General features: G+C 30.0%; 1 protein-coding gene across 1 annotated transcript in view; it reads right to left on the bottom strand.

Annotated features, from left to right (window-relative positions):
• The window catches only part of LOC126747283 (cleavage and polyadenylation specificity factor subunit 1), a 155517-nt gene that overhangs the window by 92419 nt on the left and 40486 nt on the right, over nucleotides 1-22612 (bottom strand). The window contains 4 exon segments of the mRNA XM_050455813.1: nucleotides 21142-21543; nucleotides 21602-22045; nucleotides 22110-22221; nucleotides 22277-22476. Coding sequence (XP_050311770.1) covers nucleotides 21142-21543; nucleotides 21602-22045; nucleotides 22110-22221; nucleotides 22277-22476 — 1158 coding nt within the window.

The raw sequence follows: 22612 nt of genomic DNA, 5'->3' as shown, positions 1-22612 counted from the left end.
TTAAAAATAGAACAAAAAGTTACTTAACACTTTTTTCGAAAAACTTGAAAGTTTCCAAGTTATAGGCAAAAATGTGATTTTTTTTTTCGGATCCAACACCAAAAATGCCATAACTTCCTTAATTCTTGGCCGAGTTGAATGAAACTTGGATCAAAGTGAAGAATTTTAAAAATAGAACAAAAAGTTACTTTACACTTTTTTCGAAAAACTTGAAAGTTTCCAAGTTATAGGCAAAAATGTGATTTTTTTTTTTGGATCCAACACCAAAATTGCCATAACTTCCTTAATTCTTGGCCGATTTAAATGAAACTTGGATTAAAGCGAACAATTTTAAAAATAGAACAAAAAGTTACTTAACACTTTTTTCGAAAAACTTGAAAGTTTCCAAGTTATAGGCAAAAATGTGATTTTTTTTTTCGGATCCAACACCAAAAATGCCATAACTTCCTTAATTCTTGGCCGAGTTGAATGAAACTTGGATCAAAGTGAAGAATTTTAAAAATAGAACAAAAAGTTACTTTACACTTTTTTCGAAAAACTTGAAAGTTTCCAAGTTATAGGCAAAAATGTGATTTTTTTTTTCGGATCCAACACCAAAATTGCCATAACTTCCTTAATTCTTGGCCGATTTAAATGAAACTTGGATTAAAGCGAACAATTTTAAAAATAGAACAAAAAGTTACTTTACACTTTTTTCGAAAAACTTGAAAGTTTCCAAGTTATAGGCAAAAATGTGATATTTTTTTTTGGATCCAACACCAAAAATGCCATAACTTCCTTAATTCTTGGCCGATTTAAATGAAACTTGGATTAAAGCGAACAATTTTAAAAATAGAACAAAAAGTTACTTAACACTTTTTTCGAAAAACTTGAAAGTTTCCAAGTTATAGGCAAAAATGTGATTTTTTTTTTCGGATCCAACACCAAAAATGCCATAACTTCCTTAATTCTTGGCCGAGTTGAATGAAACTTGGATCAAAGTGAAGAATTTTAAAAATAGAACAAAAAGTTACTTTACACTTTTTTCGAAAAACTTGAAAGTTTCCAAGTTATAGGCAAAAATGTGATTTTTTTTTTTGGATCCAACACCAAAATTGCCATAACTTCCTTATTTCTTGGCCGATTTAAATGAAACTTGGATCAAAGTGAAGAATTTTAAAAATAGAACAAAAAGTTACTTTACACTTTTTTCGAAAAACTTGAAAGTTTCCAAGTTATAGGCAAAAATGTGATTTTTTTTTTTGGATCCAACACCAAAATTGCCATAACTTCCTTATTTCTTGGCCGATTTAAATGAAACTTGGATCAAAGTGAAGAATTTTAAAAATAGAACAAAAAGTTACTTTACACTTTTTTCGAAAAACTTGAAAGTTTCCAAGTTATAGGCAAAAATGTGATTTTTTTTTTTGGATCCAACACCAAAAATGCCATAACTTCCTTATTTCTTGGCCGATTTAAATGAAACTTGGATCAAAGTGAAGAATTTTAAAAATAGAACAAAAAGTTACTTTACACTTTTTTCGAAAAACTTGAAAGTTTCCAAGTTATAGGCAAAAATGTGATTTTTTTTTTGGATCCAACACCAAAATTGCCATAACTTCCTTATTTCTTGGCCGATTTAAATGAAACTTGGATTAAAGTGAAGAATTTTAAAAATAGAACAAAAAGTTACTTTACACTTTTTTCGAAAAACTTGAAAGTTTCCAAGTTATAGGCAAAAATGTGATTTTTTTTTTCGGATCCAACACCAAAATTGCCATAACTTCCTTAATTCTTGGCCGAGTTGAATGAAACTTGGATCAAAGTGAAGAATTTTAAAAATAAAACAAAAAGTTACTTTACACTTTTTTCGAAAAACTTGAAAGTTTCCAAGTTATAGGCAAAAATGTGATTTTTTTTTTCGGATCCAACACCAAAATTGCCATAACTTCCTTAATTCTTGGCCGAGTTGAATGAAATTTGGATCAGAGTGAAGAATTTTAAAAATAGAACAAAAAGTTACTTTACACTTTTTTCGAAAAACTTGAAAGTTTCCAAGTTATAGGCAAAAATGTGATTTTTTTTTTCGGATCCAACACCAAAATTGCCATAACTTCCTTAATTCTTGGCCGAGTTGAATGAAACTTGGATCAAAGTGAAGAATTTTAAAAATAAAACAAAAAGTTACTTTACACTTTTTTCGAAAAACTTGAAAGTTTCCAAGTTATAGGCAAAAATGTGATTTTTTTTTTCGGATCCAACACCAAAATTGCCATAACTTCCTTAATTCTTGGCCGAGTTGAATGAAACTTGGATCAAAGTGAAGAATTTTAAAAATAAAACAAAAAGTTACTTTACACTTTTTTCGAAAAACTTGAAAGTTTCCAAGTTATAGGCAAAAATGTGATTTTTTTTTTCGGATCCAACACCAAAATTGCCATAACTTCCTTAATTCTTGGCCGAGTTGAATGAAACTTGGATCAGAGTGAAGAATTTTAAAAATAGAACAAAAAGTTACTTTACACTTTTTTCGAAAAACTTGAAAGTTTCCAAGTTATAGGCAAAAATGTGATTTTTTTTTTTGGATCCAACACCAAAAATGCCATAACTTCCTTAATTCTTGGCCGAGTTGAATGAAACTTGGATCAAAGTGAAGAATTTTAAAAATAGAACAAAAAGTTACTTTACACTTTTTTCGAAAAACTTGAAAGTTTCCAAGTTATAGGCAAAAATGTGATTTTTTTTTTCGGATCCAACACCAAAATTGCCATAACTTCCTTAATTCTTGGCCGAGTTGAATGAAACTTGGATCAGAGTGAAGAATTTTAAAAATAGAACAAAAAGTTACTTTACACTTTTTTCGAAAAACTTGAAAGTTTCCAAGTTATAGGCAAAAATGTGATTTTTTTTTTCGGATCCAACACCAAAATTGCCATAACTTCCTTAATTCTTGGCCGAGTTGAATGAAACTTGGATCAGAGTGAAGAATTTTAAAAATAGAACATAAAGTTACTTTACACTTTTTTCGAAAAACTTGAAAGTTTCCAAGTTATAGGCAAAAATGTGATTTTTTTTTTCGGATCCAACACCAAAATTGCCATAACTTCCTTAATTCTTGGCCGAGTTGAATGAAACTTGGATCAGAGTGAAGAATTTTAAAAATAGAACAAAAAGTTACTTTACACTTTTTTCGAAAAACTTGAAAGTTTCCAAGTTATAGGCAAAAATGTGATTTTTTTTTTTGGATCCAACACCAAAAATGCCATAACTTCCTTAATTCTTGGCCGAGTTGAATGAAACTTGGATCAAAGTGAAGAATTTTAAAAATAGAACAAAAAGTTACTTTACACTTTTTTCGAAAAACTTGAAAGTTTCCAAGTTATAGGCAAAAATGTGATTTTTTTTTTTGGATCCAACACCAAAAATGCCATAACTTCCTTATTTCTTGGCCGATTTAAATGAAACTTGGATCAAAGTGAAGAATTTTAAAAATAGAACAAAAAGTTACTTTACACTTTTTTCAAAAAACTTGAAAGTTTCCAAGTTATAGGCAAAAATGTGATTTTTTTTTTTGGATCCAACACCAAAATTGCCATAACTTCCTTATTTCTTGGCCGATTTAAATGAAACTTGGATTAAAGTGAAGAATTTTAAAAATAGAACAAAAAGTTACTTTACACTTTTTTCGAAAAACTTGAAAGTTTCCAAGTTATAGGCAAAAATGTGATTTTTTTTTTCGGATCCAACACCAAAATTGCCATAACTTCCTTAATTCTTGGCCGAGTTGAATGAAACTTGGATCAAAGTGAAGAATTTTAAAAATAAAACAAAAAGTTACTTTACACTTTTTTCGAAAAACTTGAAAGTTTCCAAGTTATAGGCAAAAATGTGATTTTTTTTTTCGGATCCAACACCAAAATTGCCATAACTTCCTTAATTCTTGGCCGAGTTGAATGAAACTTGGATCAGAGTGAAGAATTTTAAAAATAGAACAAAAAGTTACTTTACACTTTTTTCGAAAAACTTGAAAGTTTCCAAGTTATAGGCAAAAATGTGATTTTTTTTTTCGGATCCAACACCAAAATTGCCATAACTTCCTTAATTCTTGGCCGAGTTGAATGAAACTTGGATCAGAGTGAAGAATTTTAAAAATAGAACAAAAAGTTACTTTACACTTTTTTCGAAAAACTTGAAAGTTTCCAAGTTATAGGCAAAAATGTGATTTTTTTTTTTGGATCCAACACCAAAAATGCCATAACTTCCTTATTTCTTGGCCGATTTAAATGAAACTTGGATTAAAGTGAAGAATTTTAAAAATAGAACAAAAAGTTACTTTACACTTTTTTCGAAAAACTTGAAAGTTTCCAAGTTATAGGCAAAAATGTGATTTTTTTTTTCGGATCCAACACCAAAATTGCCATAACTTCCTTAATTCTTGGCCGAGTTGAATGAAACTTGGATCAAAGTGAAGAATTTTAAAAATAGAACAAAAAGTTACTTTACACTTTTTTCGAAAAACTTGAAAGTTTCCAAGTTATAGGCAAAAATGTGATTTTTTTTTTCGGATCCAACACCAAAATTGCCATAACTTCCTTATTTCTTGGCCGATTTAAATGAAACTTGGATTAAAGTGAAGAATTTTAAAAATAGAACAAAAAGTTACTTTACACTTTTTTCGAAAAACTTGAAAGTTTCCAAGTTATAGGCAAAAATGTGATTTTTTTTTTTGGATCCAACACCAAAAATGCCATAACTTCCTTAATTCTTGGCCGAGTTGAATGAAACTTGGATCAAAGTGAAGAATTTTAAAAATAGAACAAAAAGTTACTTTACACTTTTTTCGAAAAACTTGAAAGTTTCCAAGTTATAGGCAAAAATGTGATTTTTTTTTTCGGATCCAACACCAAAATTGCCATAACTTCCTTAATTCTTGGCCGAGTTGAATGAAACTTGGATCAGAGTGAAGAATTTTAAAAATAGAACAAAAAGTTACTTTACACTTTTTTCGAAAAACTTGAAAGTTTCCAAGTTATAGGCAAAAATGTGATTTTTTTTTTTGGATCCAACACCAAAATTGCCATAACTTCCTTATTTCTTGGCCGATTTAAATGAAACTTGGATTAAAGTGAAGAATTTTAAAAATAGAACAAAAAGTTACTTTACACTTTTTTCGAAAAACTTGAAAGTTTCCAAGTTATAGGCAAAAATGTGATTTTTTTTTTTGGATCCAACACCAAAAATGCCATAACTTCCTTAATTCTTGGCCGAGTTGAATGAAACTTGGATCAAAGTGAAGAATTTTAAAAATAGAACAAAAAGTTACTTTACACTTTTTTCGAAAAACTTGAAAGTTTCCAAGTTATAGGCAAAAATGTGATTTTTTTTTTCGGATCCAACACCAAAATTGCCATAACTTCCTTAATTCTTGGCCGAGTTGAATGAAACTTGGATCAGAGTGAAGAATTTTAAAAATAGAACAAAAAGTTACTTTACACTTTTTTCGAAAAACTTGAAAGTTTCCAAGTTATAGGCAAAAATGTGATTTTTTTTTTTGGATCCAACACCAAAATTGCCATAACTTCCTTATTTCTTGGCCGATTTAAATGAAACTTGGATTAAAGTGAAGAATTTTAAAAATAGAACAAAAAGTTACTTTACACTTTTTTCGAAAAACTTGAAAGTTTCCAAGTTATAGGCAAAAATGTGATTTTTTTTTTTGGATCCAACACCAAAAATGCCATAACTTCCTTAATTCTTGGCCGAGTTGAATGAAACTTGGATCAAAGTGAAGAATTTTAAAAATAGAACAAAAAGTTACTTTACACTTTTTTCGAAAAACTTGAAAGTTTCCAAGTTATAGGCAAAAATGTGATTTTTTTTTTCGGATCCAACACCAAAATTGCCATAACTTCCTTAATTCTTGGCCGAGTTGAATGAAACTTGGATCAGAGTGAAGAATTTTAAAAATAGAACAAAAAGTTACTTTACACTTTTTTCGAAAAACTTGAAAGTTTCCAAGTTATAGGCAAAAATGTGATTTTTTTTTTTGGATCCAACACCAAAATTGCCATAACTTCCTTATTTCTTGGCCGATTTAAATGAAACTTGGATTAAAGTGAAGAATTTTAAAAATAGAACAAAAAGTTACTTTACACTTTTTTCGAAAAACTTGAAAGTTTCCAAGTTATAGGCAAAAATGTGATTTTTTTTTTTGGATCCAACACCAAAATTGCCATAACTTCCTTATTTCTTGGCCGATTTAAATGAAACTTGGATTATAGTGAAGAATTTTAAAAATAGAACAAAAAGTTACTTTACACTTTTTTCGAAAAACTTGAAAGTTTCCAAGTTATAGGCAAAAATGTGATTTTTTTTTTTGGATCCAACACCAAAAATGCCATAACTTCCTTAATTCTTGGCCGAGTTGAATGAAACTTGGATCAAAGTGAAGAATTTTAAAAATAGAACAAAAAGTTACTTTACACTTTTTTCGAAAAACTTGAAAGTTTCCAAGTTATAGGCAAAAATGTGATTTTTTTTTTTGGATCCAACACCAAAAATGCCATAACTTCCTTATTTCTTGGCCGATTTAAATGAAACTTGGATTAAAGTGAAGAATTTTAAAAATAGAACAAAAAGTTACTTTACACTTTTTTCGAAAAACTTGAAAGTTTCCAAGTTATAGGCAAAAATGTGATTTTTTTTTTTGGATCCAACACCAAAAATGCCATAACTTCCTTAATTCTTGGCCGAGTTGAATGAAACTTGGATCAAAGTGAAGAATTTTAAAAATAGAACAAAAAGTTACTTTACACTTTTTTCGAAAAACTTGAAAGTTTCCAAGTTATAGGCAAAAATGTGATTTTTTTTTTTGGATCCAACACCAAAAATGCCATAACTTCCTTATTTCTTGGCCGATTTAAATGAAACTTGGATCAAAGTGAAGAATTTTAAAAATAGAACAAAAAGTTACTTTACACTTTTTTCGAAAAACTTGAAAGTTTCCAAGTTATAGGCAAAAATGTGATTTTTTTTTTTGGATCCAACACCAAAAATGCCATAACTTCCTTATTTCTTGGCCGATTTAAATGAAACTTGGATTAAAGTGAAGAATTTTAAAAATAGAACAAAAAGTTACTTTACACTTTTTTCGAAAAACTTGAAAGTTTCCAAGTTATAGGCAAAAATGTGATTTTTTTTTTTGGATCCAACACCAAAATTGCCATAACTTCCTTAATTCTTGGCCGAGTTGAATGAAACTTGGATCAAAGTGAAGAATTTTAAAAATAGAACAAAAAGTTACTTTACACTTTTTTCGAAAAACTTGAAAGTTTCCAAGTTATAGGCAAAAATGTGATTTTTTTTTTTGGATCCAACACCAAAATTGCCATAACTTCCTTAATTCTTGGCCGAGTTGAATGAAACTTGGATCAAAGTGAAGAATTTTAAAAATAGAACAAAAAGTTACTTTACACTTTTTTCGAAAAACTTGAAAGTTTCCAAGTTATAGGCAAAAATGTGATTTTTTTTTTGGATCCAACACCAAAAATGCCATAACTTCCTTAATTCTTGGCCGAGTTGAATGAAACTTGGATCAAAGTGAAGAATTTTAAAAATAGAACAAAAAGTTACTTTACACTTTTTTCGAAAAACTTGAAAGTTTCCAAGTTATAGGCAAAAATGTGATTTTTTTTTTTGGATCCAACACCAAAATTGCCATAACTTCCTTAATTCTTGGCCGAGTTGAATGAAACTTGGATCAAAGTGAAGAATTTTAAAAATAGAACAAAAAGTTACTTTACACTTTTTTCGAAAAACTTGAAAGTTTCCAAGTTATAGGCAAAAATGTGATTTTTTTTTTTGGATCCAACACCAAAATTGCCATAACTTCCTTAATTCTTGGCCGAGTTGAATGAAACTTGGATCAAAGTGAAGAATTTTAAAAATAGAACAAAAAGTTACTTTACACTTTTTTCGAAAAACTTGAAAGTTTCCAAGTTATAGGCAAAAATGTGATTTTTTTTTTTGGATCCAACACCAAAATTGCCATAACTTCCTTAATTCTTGGCCGAGTTGAATGAAACTTGGATCAAAGTGAAGAATTTTAAAAATAGAACAAAAAGTTACTTTACACTTTTTTCGAAAAACTTGAAAGTTTCCAAGTTATAGGCAAAAATGTGATTTTTTTTTTTGGATCCAACACCAAAATTGCCATAACTTCCTTAATTCTTGGCCGAGTTGAATGAAACTTGGATCAAAGTGAAGAATTTTAAAAATAGAACAAAAAGTTACTTTACACTTTTTTCGAAAAACTTGAAAGTTTCCAAGTTATAGGCAAAAATGTGATTTTTTTTTTTGGATCCAACACCAAAATTGCCATAACTTCCTTAATTCTTGGCCGAGTTGAATGAAACTTGGATCAAAGTGAAGAATTTTAAAAATAGAACAAAAAGTTACTTTACACTTTTTTCGAAAAACTTGAAAGTTTCCAAGTTATAGGCAAAAATGTGATTTTTTTTTTGGATCCAACACCAAAAATGCCATAACTTCCTTAATTCTTGGCCGAGTTGAATGAAACTTGGATCAAAGTGAAGAATTTTAAAAATAGAACAAAAAGTTACTTTACACTTTTTTCGAAAAACTTGAAAGTTTCCAAGTTATAGGCAAAAATGTGATTTTTTTTTTTGGATCCAACACCAAAATTGCCATAACTTCCTTATTTCTTGGCCGATTTAAATGAAACTTGGATTAAAGTGAAGAATTTTAAAAATAGAACAAAAAGTTACTTTACACTTTTTTCGAAAAACTTGAAAGTTTCCAAGTTATAGGCAAAAATGTGATTTTTTTTTTCGGATCCAACACCAAAATTGCCATAACTTCCTTAATTCTTGGCCGAGTTGAATGAAACTTGGATCAAAGTGAAGAATTTTAAAAATAAAACAAAAAGTTACTTTACACTTTTTTCGAAAAACTTGAAAGTTTCCAAGTTATAGGCAAAAATGTGATTTTTTTTTTCGGATCCAACACCAAAATTGCCATAACTTCCTTAATTCTTGGCCGAGTTGAATGAAACTTGGATCAGAGTGAAGAATTTTAAAAATAGAACAAAAAGTTACTTTACACTTTTTTCGAAAAACTTGAAAGTTTCCAAGTTATAGGCAAAAATGTGATTTTTTTTTTCGGATCCAACACCAAAATTGCCATAACTTCCTTAATTCTTGGCCGAGTTGAATGAAACTTGGATCAGAGTGAAGAATTTTAAAAATAGAACAAAAAGTTACTTTACACTTTTTTCGAAAAACTTGAAAGTTTCCAAGTTATAGGCAAAAATGTGATTTTTTTTTTTGGATCCAACACCAAAAATGCCATAACTTCCTTAATTCTTGGCCGAGTTGAATGAAACTTGGATCAAAGTGAAGAATTTTAAAAATAGAACAAAAAGTTACTTTACACTTTTTTCGAAAAACTTGAAAGTTTCCAAGTTATAGGCAAAAATGTGATTTTTTTTTTTCGGATCCAACACCAAAATTGCCATAACTTCCTTAATTCTTGGCCGAGTTGAATGAAACTTGGATCAGAGTGAAGAATTTTAAAAATAGAACAAAAAGTTACTTTACACTTTTTTCGAAAAACTTGAAAGTTTCCAAGTTATAGGCAAAAATGTGATTTTTTTTTTCGGATCCAACACCAAAATTGCCATAACTTCCTTAATTCTTGGCCGAGTTGAATGAAACTTGGATCAGAGTGAAGAATTTTAAAAATAGAACAAAAAGTTACTTTACACTTTTTTCGAAAAACTTGAAAGTTTCCAAGTTATAGGCAAAAATGTGATTTTTTTTTTTGGATCCAACACCAAAAATGCCATAACTTCCTTAATTCTTGGCCGATTTAAATGAAACTTGGATCAAAGTGAAGAATTTTAAAAATAAAACAAAAAGTTACTTTACACTTTTTTCGAAAAACTTGAAAGTTTCCAAGTTATAGGCAAAAATGTGATTTTTTTTTTGGATCCAACACCAAAAATGCGATAACTTCCTTAATTCTTGGCCGAGTTGAATGAAACTTGGATCAAAGTGAAGAATTTTAAAAATAGAACAAAAAGTTACTTTACACTTTTTTCGAAAAACTTGAAAGTTTCCAAGTTATAGGCAAAAATGTGATTTTTTTTTTTGGATCCAACACCAAAAATGCCATAACTTCCTTATTTCTTGGCCGATTTAAATGAAACTTGGATCAAAGTGAAGAATTTTAAAAATAGAACAAAAAGTTACTTTACACTTTTTTCAAAAAACTTGAAAGTTTCCAAGTTATAGGCAAAAATGTGATTTTTTTTTTTGGATCCAACACCAAAATTGCCATAACTTCCTTAATTCTTGGCCGAGTTGAATGAAACTTGGATCAAAGTGAAGAATTTTAAAAATAAAACAAAAAGTTACTTTACACTTTTTTCGAAAAACTTGAAAGTTTCCAAGTTATAGGCAAAAATGTGATTTTTTTTTTGGATCCAACACCAAAAATGCCATAACTTCCTTAATTCTTGGCCGATTTAAATGAAACTTGGATCAAAGTGAAGAATTTTAAAAATAAAACAAAAAGTTACTTTACACTTTTTTCGAAAAACTTGAAAGTTTCCAAGTTATAGGCAAAAATGTGATTTTTTTTTTGGATCCAACACCAAAAATGCGATAACTTCCTTAATTCTTGGCCGAGTTGAATGAAACTTGGATCAAAGTGAAGAATTTTAAAAATAGAACAAAAAGTTACTTTACACTTTTTTCGAAAAACTTGAAAGTTTCCAAGTTATAGGCAAAAATGTGATTTTTTTTTTTGGATCCAACACCAAAAATGCCATAACTTCCTTATTTCTTGGCCGATTTAAATGAAACTTGGATCAAAGTGAAGAATTTTAAAAATAGAACAAAAAGTTACTTTACACTTTTTTCAAAAAACTTGAAAGTTTCCAAGTTATAGGCAAAAATGTGATTTTTTTTTTTGGATCCAACACCAAAATTGCCATAACTTCCTTATTTCTTGGCCGATTTAAATGAAACTTGGATTAAAGTGAAGAATTTTAAAAATAGAACAAAAAGTTACTTTACACTTTTTTCGAAAAACTTGAAAGTTTCCAAGTTATAGGCAAAAATGTGATTTTTTTTTTCGGATCCAACACCAAAATTGCCATAACTTCCTTAATTCTTGGCCGAGTTGAATGAAACTTGGATCAGAGTGAAGAATTTTAAAAATAGAACAAAAAGTTACTTTACACTTTTTTCGAAAAACTTGAAAGTTTCCAAGTTATAGGCAAAAATGTGATTTTTTTTTTCGGATCCAACACCAAAATTGCCATAACTTCCTTAATTCTTGGCCGAGTTGAATGAAACTTGGATCAGAGTGAAGAATTTTAAAAATAGAACAAAAAGTTACTTTACACTTTTTTCGAAAAACTTGAAAGTTTCCAAGTTATAGGCAAAAATGTGATTTTTTTTTTCGGATCCAACACCAAAATTGCCATAACTTCCTTATTTCTTGGCCGATTTAAATGAAACTTGGATTAAAGTGAAGAATTTTAAAAATAGAACAAAAAGTTACTTTACACTTTTTTCGAAAAACTTGAAAGTTTCCAAGTTATAGGCAAAAATGTGATTTTTTTTTTTGGATCCAACACCAAAATTGCCATAACTTCCTTATTTCTTGGCCGATTTAAATGAAACTTGGATTAAAGTGAAGAATTTTAAAAATAGAACAAAAAGTTACTTTACACTTTTTTCGAAAAACTTGAAAGTTTCCAAGTTATAGGCAAAAATGTGATTTTTTTTTTTGGATCCAACACCAAAAATGCCATAACTTCCTTAATTCTTGGCCGAGTTGAATGAAACTTGGATCAAAGTGAAGAATTTTAAAAATAGAACAAAAAGTTACTTTACACTTTTTTCGAAAAACTTGAAAGTTTCCAAGTTATAGGCAAAAATGTGATTTTTTTTTTCGGATCCAACACCAAAATTGCCATAACTTCCTTAATTCTTGGCCGAGTTGAATGAAACTTGGATCAGAGTGAAGAATTTTAAAAATAGAACAAAAAGTTACTTTACACTTTTTTCGAAAAACTTGAAAGTTTCCAAGTTATAGGCAAAAATGTGATTTTTTTTTTTGGATCCAACACCAAAATTGCCATAACTTCCTTATTTCTTGGCCGATTTAAATGAAACTTGGATTAAAGTGAAGAATTTTAAAAATAGAACAAAAAGTTACTTTACACTTTTTTCGAAAAACTTGAAAGTTTCCAAGTTATAGGCAAAAATGTGATTTTTTTTTTTGGATCCAACACCAAAAATGCCATAACTTCCTTAATTCTTGGCCGAGTTGAATGAAACTTGGATCAAAGTGAAGAATTTTAAAAATAGAACAAAAAGTTACTTTACACTTTTTTCGAAAAACTTGAAAGTTTCCAAGTTATAGGCAAAAATGTGATTTTTTTTTTCGGATCCAACACCAAAATTGCCATAACTTCCTTAATTCTTGGCCGAGTTGAATGAAACTTGGATCAGAGTGAAGAATTTTAAAAATAGAACAAAAAGTTACTTTACACTTTTTTCGAAAAACTTGAAAGTTTCCAAGTTATAGGCAAAAATGTGATTTTTTTTTTTGGATCCAACACCAAAATTGCCATAACTTCCTTATTTCTTGGCCGATTTAAATGAAACTTGGATTAAAGTGAAGAATTTTAAAAATAGAACAAAAAGTTACTTTACACTTTTTTCGAAAAACTTGAAAGTTTCCAAGTTATAGGCAAAAATGTGATTTTTTTTTTTGGATCCAACACCAAAATTGCCATAACTTCCTTATTTCTTGGCCGATTTAAATGAAACTTGGATTAAAGTGAAGAATTTTAAAAATAGAACAAAAAGTTACTTTACACTTTTTTCGAAAAACTTGAAAGTTTCCAAGTTATAGGCAAAAATGTGATTTTTTTTTTTGGATCCAACACCAAAAATGCCATAACTTCCTTAATTCTTGGCCGAGTTGAATGAAACTTGGATCAAAGTGAAGAATTTTAAAAATAGAACAAAAAGTTACTTTACACTTTTTTCGAAAAACTTGAAAGTTTCCAAGTTATAGGCAAAAATGTGATTTTTTTTTTTGGATCCAACACCAAAAATGCCATAACTTCCTTATTTCTTGGCCGATTTAAATGAAACTTGGATCAAAGTGAAGAATTTTAAAAATAGAACAAAAAGTTACTTTACACTTTTTTCGAAAAACTTGAAAGTTTCCAAGTTATAGGCAAAAATGTGATTTTTTTTTTTGGATCCAACACCAAAAATGCCATAACTTCCTTATTTCTTGGCCGATTTAAATGAAACTTGGATTAAAGTGAAGAATTTTAAAAATAGAACAAAAAGTTACTTTACACTTTTTTCGAAAAACTTGAAAGTTTCCAAGTTATAGGCAAAAATGTGATTTTTTTTTTTGGATCCAACACCAAAAATGCCATAACTTCCTTAATTCTTGGCCGAGTTGAATGAAACTTGGATCAAAGTGAAGAATTTTAAAAATAGAACAAAAAGTTACTTTACACTTTTTTCGAAAAACTTGAAAGTTTCCAAGTTATAGGCAAAAATGTGATTTTTTTTTTTGGATCCAACACCAAAAATGCCATAACTTCCTTATTTCTTGGCCGATTTAAATGAAACTTGGATCAAAGTGAAGAATTTTAAAAATAGAACTAAAAGTTACTTTACACTTTTTTCGAAAAACTTGAAAGTTTCCAAGTTATAGGCAAAAATGTGATTTTTTTTTTTGGATCCAACACCAAAATTGCCATAACTTCCTTATTTCTTGGCCGATTTAAATGAAACTTGGATTAAAGTGAAGAATTTTAAAAATAGAACAAAAAGTTACTTTACACTTTTTTCGAAAAACTTGAAAGTTTCCAAGTTATAGGCAAAAATGTGATTTTTTCTTTTGGATCCAACACCAAAAATGCCATAACTTCCTTAATTCTTGGCCGAGTTGAATGAAACTTGGATCAAAGTGAAGAATTTTAAAAATAGAACTAAAAGTTACTTTACACTTTTTTCGAAAAACTTGAAAGTTTCCAAGTTATAGGCAAAAATGTGATTTTTTTTTTTGGATCCAACACCAAAATTGCCATAACTTCCTTAATTCTTGGCCGATTTAAATGAAACTTGGATTAAAGTGAAGAATTTTAAAAATAGAACAAAAAGTTACTTTACACTTTTTTCGAAAAACTTGAAAGTTTCCAAGTTATAGGCAAAAATGTGATTTTTTTTTTCGGATCCAACACCAAAAATGCCATAACTTCCTTAATTCTTGGCCGAGTTGAATGAAACTTGGATCAAAGTGAAGAATTTTAAAAATAGAACAAAAAGTTACTTTACACTTTTTTCGAAAAACTTGAAAGTTTCCAAGTTATAGGCAAAAATGTGATTTTTTTTTTCGGATCCAACACCAAAATTGCCATAACTTCCTTAATTCTTGGCCGATTTAAATGAAACTTGGATCAGAGCGAACAATTTTAAAAATAGAACAAAAAGTTACTTTACACTTTTTTCGAAAAACTTGAAAGTTTCCAAGTTATAGGCAAAAATGTGATATTTTTTTTTGGATCCAACACCAAAATTGCCATAACTTCCTTATTTCTTGGCCGATTTAAATGAAACTTGGATTAAAGTGAAGAATTTTAAAAATAGAACAAAAAGTTACTTTACACTTTTTTCGAAAAACTTGAAAGTTTCCAAGTTATAGGCAAAAATGTGATTTTTTTTTTTGGATCCAACACCAAAAATGCCATAACTTCCTTATTTCTTGGCCGATTTAAATGAAACTTGGATTAAAGCGAACCATTTTAAAAATAGAACAAAAAGTTACTTTACACTTTTTTCGAAAAACTTGAAAGTTTCCAAGTTATAGGCAAAAATGTGATTTTTTTTTTTGGATCCAACACCAAAATTGCCATAACTTCCTTAATTCTTGGCCGAGTTGAATGAAACTTGGATCAAAGTGAAGAATTTTAAAAATAGAACAAAAAGTTACTTTACACTTTTTTCGAAAAACTTGAAAGTTTCCAAGTTATAGGCAAAAATGTGATTTTTTTTTTTGGATCCAACACCAAAATTGCCATAACTTCCTTATTTCTTGGCCGATTTAAATGAAACTTGGATCAAAGTGAAGAATTTTAAAAATAGAACAAAAAGTTACTTTACACTTTTTTCGAAAAACTTGAAAGTTTCCAAGTTATAGGCAAAAATGTGATTTTTTTTTTTGGATCCAACACCAAAATTGCCATAACTTCCTTATTTCTTGGCCGATTTAAATGAAACTTGGATCAAAGTGAAGAATTTTAAAAATAGAACAAAAAGTTACTTTACACTTTTTTCGAAAAACTTGAAAGTTTCCAAGTTATAGGCAAAAATGTGATTTTTTTTTTTGGATCCAACACCAAAAATGCCATAACTTCCTTATTTCTTGGCCGATTTAAATGAAACTTGGATCAAAGTGAAGAATTTTAAAAATAGAACAAAAAGTTACTTTACACTTTTTTCGAAAAACTTGAAAGTTTCCAAGTTATAGGCAAAAATGTGATTTTTTTTTTTGGATCCAACACCAAAATTGCCATAACTTCCTTATTTCTTGGCCGATTTAAATGAAACTTGGATTAAAGTGAAGAATTTTAAAAATAGAACAAAAAGTTACTTTACACTTTTTTCGAAAAACTTGAAAGTTTCCAAGTTATAGGCAAAAATGTGATTTTTTTTTTCGGATCCAACACCAAAATTGCCATAACTTCCTTAATTCTTGGCCGAGTTGAATGAAACTTGGATCAAAGTGAAGAATTTTAAAAATAAAACAAAAAGTTACTTTACACTTTTTTCGAAAAACTTGAAAGTTTCCAAGTTATAGGCAAAAATGTGATTTTTTTTTTTGGATCCAACACCAAAATTGCCATAACTTCCTTATTTCTTGGCCGATTTAAATGAAACTTGGATCAAAGTGAAGAATTTTAAAAATAGAACAAAAAGTTACTTTACACTTTTTTCGAAAAACTTGAAAGTTTCCAAGTTATAGGCAAAAATGTGATTTTTTTTTTTCGGATCCAACACCAAAATTGCCATAACTTCCTTAATTCTTGGCCGAGTTGAATGAAACTTGGATCAGAGTGAAGAATTTTAAAAATAGAACAAAAAGTTACTTTACACTTTTTTCGAAAAACTTGAAAGTTTCCAAGTTATAGGCAAAAATGTGATTTTTTTTTTTGGATCCAACACCAAAAATGCCATAACTTCCTTAATTCTTGGCCGAGTTGAATGAAACTTGGATCAAAGTGAAGAATTTTAAAAATAGAACAAAAAGTTACTTTACACTTTTTTCGAAAAACTTGAAAGTTTCCAAGTTATAGGCAAAAATGTGATTTTTTTTTTCGGATCCAACACCAAAATTGCCATAACTTCCTTAATTCTTGGCCGAGTTGAATGAAACTTGGATCAGAGTGAAGAATTTTAAAAATAGAACAAAAAGTTACTTTACACTTTTTTCGAAAAACTTGAAAGTTTCCAAGTTATAGGCAAAAATGTGATTTTTTTTTTCGGATCCAACACCAAAATTGCCATAACTTCCTTAATTCTTGGCCGAGTTGAATGAAACTTGGATCAGAGTGAAGAATTTTAAAAATAGAACAAAAAGTTACTTTACACTTTTTTCGAAAAACTTGAAAGTTTCCAAGTTATAGGCAAAAATGTGATTTTTTTTTTCGGATCCAACACCAAAATTGCCATAACTTCCTTAATTCTTGGCCGAGTTGAATGAAACTTGGATCAGAGTGAAGAATTTTAAAAATAGAACAAAAAGTTACTTTACACTTTTTTCGAAAAACTTGAAAGTTTCCAAGTTATAGGCAAAAATGTGATTTTTTTTTTTGGATCCAACACCAAAAATGCCATAACTTCCTTAATTCTTGGCCGAGTTGAATGAAACTTGGATCAAAGTAAAGAATTTTAAAAATAGAACAAAAAGTTACTTTACACTTTTTTCGAAAAACTTGAAAGTTTCCAAGTTATAGGCAAAAATGTGATTTTTTTTTTTGGATCCAACACCAAAAATGCCATAACTTCCTTAATTCTTGGCCGAGTTGAATGAAACTTGGATCAAAGTAAAGAATTTTAAAAATAGAACAAAAAGTTACTTTACACTTTTTTCGAAAAACTTGAAAGTTTCCAAGTTATAGGCAAAAATGTGATTTTTTTTTTTGGATCCAACACCAAAAATGCCATAACTTCCTTAATTCTTGGCCGAGTTGAATGAAACTTGGATCAAAGTAAAGAATTTTAAAAATAGAACAAAAAGTTACTTTACACTTTTTTCGAAAAACTTGAAAGTTTCCAAGTTATAGGCAAAAATGTGATTTTTTTTTTTGGATCCAACACCAAAAATGCCATAACTTCCTTAATTCTTGGCCGAGTTGAATGAAACTTGGATCAAAGTGAAGAATTTTAAAAATAGAACAAAAAGTTACTTTACACTTTTTTCGAAAAACTTGAAAGTTTCCAAGTTATAGGCAAAAATGTGATTTTTTTTTTCAGATCCAACACCAAAATTGCCATAACTTCCTTAATTCTTGACCGATTTAAATGAAACTTGGATTAAAGCGAACAATTTTAAAAATAGAACAAAAAGTTACTTTACACTTTTTTCGAAAAACTTGAAAGTTTCCAAGTTATAGGCAAAAATGTGATTTTTTTTTTTGGATCCAACACCAAAAATGCCATAACTTCCTTAATTCTTGGCCGAGTTGAATGAAACTTGGATCAAAGTGAAGAATTTTAAAAATAGAACAAAAAGTTACTTTACACTTTTTTCGAAAAACTTGAAAGTTTCCAAGTTATAGGCAAAAATGTGATTTTTTTTTTCAGATCCAACACCAAAATTGCCATAACTTCCTTAATTCTTGACCGATTTAAATGAAACTTGGATTAAAGCGAACAATTTTAAAAATAGAACAAAAAGTTACTTTACACTTTTTTCGAAAAACTTGAAAGTTTCCAAGTTATAGGCAAAAATGTGATTTTTTTTTTGGATCCAACACCAAAAATGCCATAACTTCCTTAATTCTTGGCCGAGTTGAATGAAACTTGGATCAAAGTGAAGAATTTTAAAAATAGAACAAAAAGTTACTTTACACTTTTTTCGAAAAACTTGAAAGTTTCCAAGTTATAGGCAAAAATGTGATTTTTTTTTTTGGATCCAACACCAAAATTGCCATAACTTCCTTATTTCTTGGCCGATTTAAATGAAACTTGGATCAAAGTGAAGAATTTTAAAAATAGAACAAAAAGTTACTTTACACTTTTTTCGAAAAACTTGAAAGTTTCCAAGTTATAGGCAAAAATGTGATTTTTTTTTTTGGATCCAACACCAAAAATGCCATAACTTCCTTATTTCTTGGCCGATTTAAATGAAACTTGGATCAAAGTGAAGAATTTTAAAAATAGAACAAAAAGTTACTTTACACTTTTTTCGAAAAACTTGAAAGTTTCCAAGTTATAGGCAAAAATGTGATTTTTTTTTTTGGATCCAACACCAAAATTGCCATAACTTCCTTATTTCTTGGCCGATTTAAATGAAACTTGGATTAAAGTGAAGAATTTTAAAAATAGAACAAAAAGTTACTTTACACTTTTTTCGAAAAACTTGAAAGTTTCCAAGTTATAGGCAAAAATGTGATTTTTTTTTTCGGATCCAACACCAAAATTGCCATAACTTCCTTAATTCTTGGCCGAGTTGAATGAAACTTGGATCAAAGTGAAGAATTTTAAAAATAAAACAAAAAGTTACTTTACACTTTTTTCGAAAAACTTGAAAGTTTCCAAGTTATAGGCAAAAATGTGATTTTTTTTTTCGGATCCAACACCAAAATTGCCATAACTTCCTTAATTCTTGACCGATTTAAATGAAACTTGGATTAAAGCGAACAATTTTAAAAATAGAACAAAAAGTTACTTTACACTTTTTTCGAAAAACTTGAAAGTTTCCAAGTTATAGGCAAAAATGTGATTTTTTTTTTCGGATCCAACACCAAAATTGCCATAACTTCCTTAATTCTTGGCCGAGTTGAATGAAACTTGGATCAGAGTGAAGAATTTTAAAAATAGAACAAAAAGTTACTTTACACTTTTTTCGAAAAACTTGAAAGTTTCCAAGTTATAGGCAAAAATGTGATTTTTTTTTTCGGATCCAACACCAAAATTGCCATAACTTCCTTAATTCTTGGCCGAGTTGAATGAAACTTGGATCAGAGTGAAGAATTTTAAAAATAGAACAAAAAGTTACTTTACACTTTTTTCGAAAAACTTGAAAGTTTCCAAGTTATAGGCAAAAATGTGATTTTTTTTTTCGGATCCAACACCAAAATTGCCATAACTTCCTTAATTCTTGGCCGAGTTGAATGAAACTTGGATCAGAGTGAAGAATTTTAAAAATAGAACAAAAAGTTACTTTACACTTTTTTCGAAAAACTTGAAAGTTTCCAAGTTATAGGCAAAAATGTGATTTTTTTTTTTGGATCCAACACCAAAAATGCCATAACTTCCTTATTTCTTGGCCGATTTAAATGAAACTTGGATTAAAGTGAAGAATTTTAAAAATAGAACAAAAAGTTACTTTACACTTTTTTCGAAAAACTTGAAAGTTTCCAAGTTATAGGCAAAAATGTGATTTTTTTTTTTGGATCCAACACCAAAAATGCCATAACTTCCTTAATTCTTGGCCGAGTTGAATGAAACTTGGATCAAAGTGAAGAATTTTAAAAATAGAACAAAAAGTTACTTTACACTTTTTTCGAAAAACTTGAAAGTTTCCAAGTTATAGGCAAAAATGTGATTTTTTTTTTTGGATCCAACACCAAAAATGCCATAACTTCCTTAATTCTTGGCCGAGTTGAATGAAACTTGGATCAAAGTGAAGAATTTTAAAAATAGAAAAAAATGTTACTTTACACTTTTTTCGAAAAACTTGAAAGTTTCCAAGTTATAGGCAAAAATGTGATTTTTTTTTTCAGATCCAACACCAAAATTGCCATAACTTCCTTAATTCTTGACCGATTTAAATGAAACTTGGATTAAAGCGAACAATTTTAAAAATAGAACAAAAAGTTACTTTACACTTTTTTCGAAAAACTTGAAAGTTTCCAAGTTATAGGCAAAAATGTGATTTTTTTTTTTGGATCCAACACCAAAAATGCCATAACTTCCTTAATTCTTGGCCGAGTTGAATGAAACTTGGATCAAAGTAAAGAATTTTAAAAATAGAACAAAAAGTTACTTTACACTTTTTTCGAAAAACTTGAAAGTTTCCAAGTTATAGGCAAAAATGTGATTTTTTTTTTTGGATCCAACACCAAAAATGCCATAACTTCCTTAATTCTTGGCCGAGTTGAATGAAACTTGGATCAAAGTGAAGAATTTTAAAAATAGAACAAAAAGTTACTTTACACTTTTTTCGAAAAACTTGAAAGTTTCCAAGTTATAGGCAAAAATGTGATTTTTTTTTTCAGATCCAACACCAAAATTGCCATAACTTCCTTAATTCTTGACCGATTTAAATGAAACTTGGATTAAAGCGAACAATTTTAAAAATAGAACAAAAAGTTACTTTACACTTTTTTCGAAAAACTTGAAAGTTTCCAAGTTATAGGCAAAAATGTGATTTTTTTTTTTGGATCCAACACCAAAAATGCCATAACTTCCTTAATTCTTGGCCGAGTTGAATGAAACTTGGATCACAGTGAAGAATTTTAAAAATAGAACAAAAAGTTACTTTACACTTTTTTCGAAAAACTTGAAAGTTTCCAAGTTATAGGCAAAAATGTGATTTTTTTTTTCAGATCCAACACCAAAATTGCCATAACTTCCTTAATTCTTGACCGATTTAAATGAAACTTGGATTAAAGCGAACAATTTTAAAAATAGAACAAAAAGTTACTTTACACTTTTTTCGAAAAACTTGAAAGTTTCCAAGTTATAGGCAAAAATGTGATTTTTTTTTTCAGATCCAACACCAAAATTGCCATAACTTCCTTAATTCTTGGCCGATTTTAATGAAACTTGGATTAAAGTGAATAATTTCCAACAACAAACCACATCCCCTCACCTTTTTATTAAAATACAAAAATCCCTCGGGGCAATTGACGTTATTGAAGGGCGCGAAATTGGTCACCTCCCCGTCGATGTTCATGGGGTGCGCCCTCAGCTCCCCCCTCTTGGTCAGAAACAGCCAATAGGGACTCGCCCCGCATATAAACACCCCGCTGTACCCCGCCACGTTTTCGAAACAACGAATTTTGCTCATTTTCTCTTGTAGCGCGTGAAAATCGACATTGGCCTGGTCGATGTCGTTAATTACGGTATTCGGTTGATACATGATCTCGTGACGCATTCGCCGGAAACGCATCTTCAGATTTCCCTTGTGAAACCGGAAAACTTCGTAGACGTAGAGGGACTTCTCCAGACGGACGAATAGTAAAGGGCGACTCCCGTTGCTGCCCATCCCCACCTAAAAAAACAATTGCCAGTCGGTGACGATAAGAGAAACAATTGCTCGCGTTAGTTACCATGGCGATTTCTTTGACCCGAAACTCCTTCTGGAGTTGGGCCTCGTTCACGTGATTGATCATGACCGACTCGAGGGAGTCCACCAGGACTTTGGACCCGAAACACAAATTTTGCACGTAGAAACTCAACTTGAAGTCGGGGATCGAGTAAATTTCCAGATTTGAATTTTCCCGCACGACGAACAGCCAATAGGAGGCGCGGTGGGGGGTCAGATACTTTTTCCACCAATTGTAGAAGACTTTCGGTTTGGGGGGGGCACTGAGCGAGGGCATCTTGAAGTCGCTGTCCCCGTAGAGCAGATCCTCCTCGTTGTCCGCTTCCGTTTTCAGTTCCGAGAGGTCGCTGATGTAGTGCTGCGGGATGTGAGTAAACTCGTCCGGTATTTTATTGGTGAACAGGCCGGAGGTGTCTTTGTACATGCAAATGGTGGTCACCGCGGGGCTCTGAGAGGGGAGAGAGGGTAAAAACAATCGAATCGTCAAGAAACAATTGATTTTTCCAACTTACATTGGACAGGGTGGATTTACTGATGACCAACTTTGCTCCCCCTTTGGTTTCCCTTAACATCAACGTGATCACTTGACCGTCGGCGGTCATCAAAGAAATATACGGATCCGCACTAAAAACCGTCAAATTAATTAATTAACTAAGTGATTAATTAATTAATTAGTCACCTGGACACGTGGACGATGGGCGATCCGAGGTCCATGGGCACGTGCTGCAACTGCACCGCCCCCTGGAGGAGACGCACGGAAATCGTGGTGACTTGAACGCAAAATTTGTTTTGACCCAAATTGCCCGCGAAAACGGTCGCCTGATGGGTGGCGAATCCGGTGTTGTCGATTTCGTTGATCTCCTGACCGGTTTGCAGGACCTGGAAACGGGGGAAATGCACGTGAATTTTCCACGGATTTTCATGGGAATTGGGTCGTAAGGAAGGAAATTTAATTCCAAACAAAAAATGTTTCTATAAAAAAATCCATTATTCCAATAGTTTCCAAGGAAAAAAA

Source organism: Anthonomus grandis, chromosome 19 (genome assembly GCF_022605725.1).
Source record: "Anthonomus grandis grandis chromosome 19, icAntGran1.3, whole genome shotgun sequence".
Classification (NCBI taxonomy): domain Eukaryota; kingdom Metazoa; phylum Arthropoda; class Insecta; order Coleoptera; family Curculionidae; genus Anthonomus; species Anthonomus grandis.
This window is presented reverse-complemented; position numbering and strand designations above follow the sequence as displayed.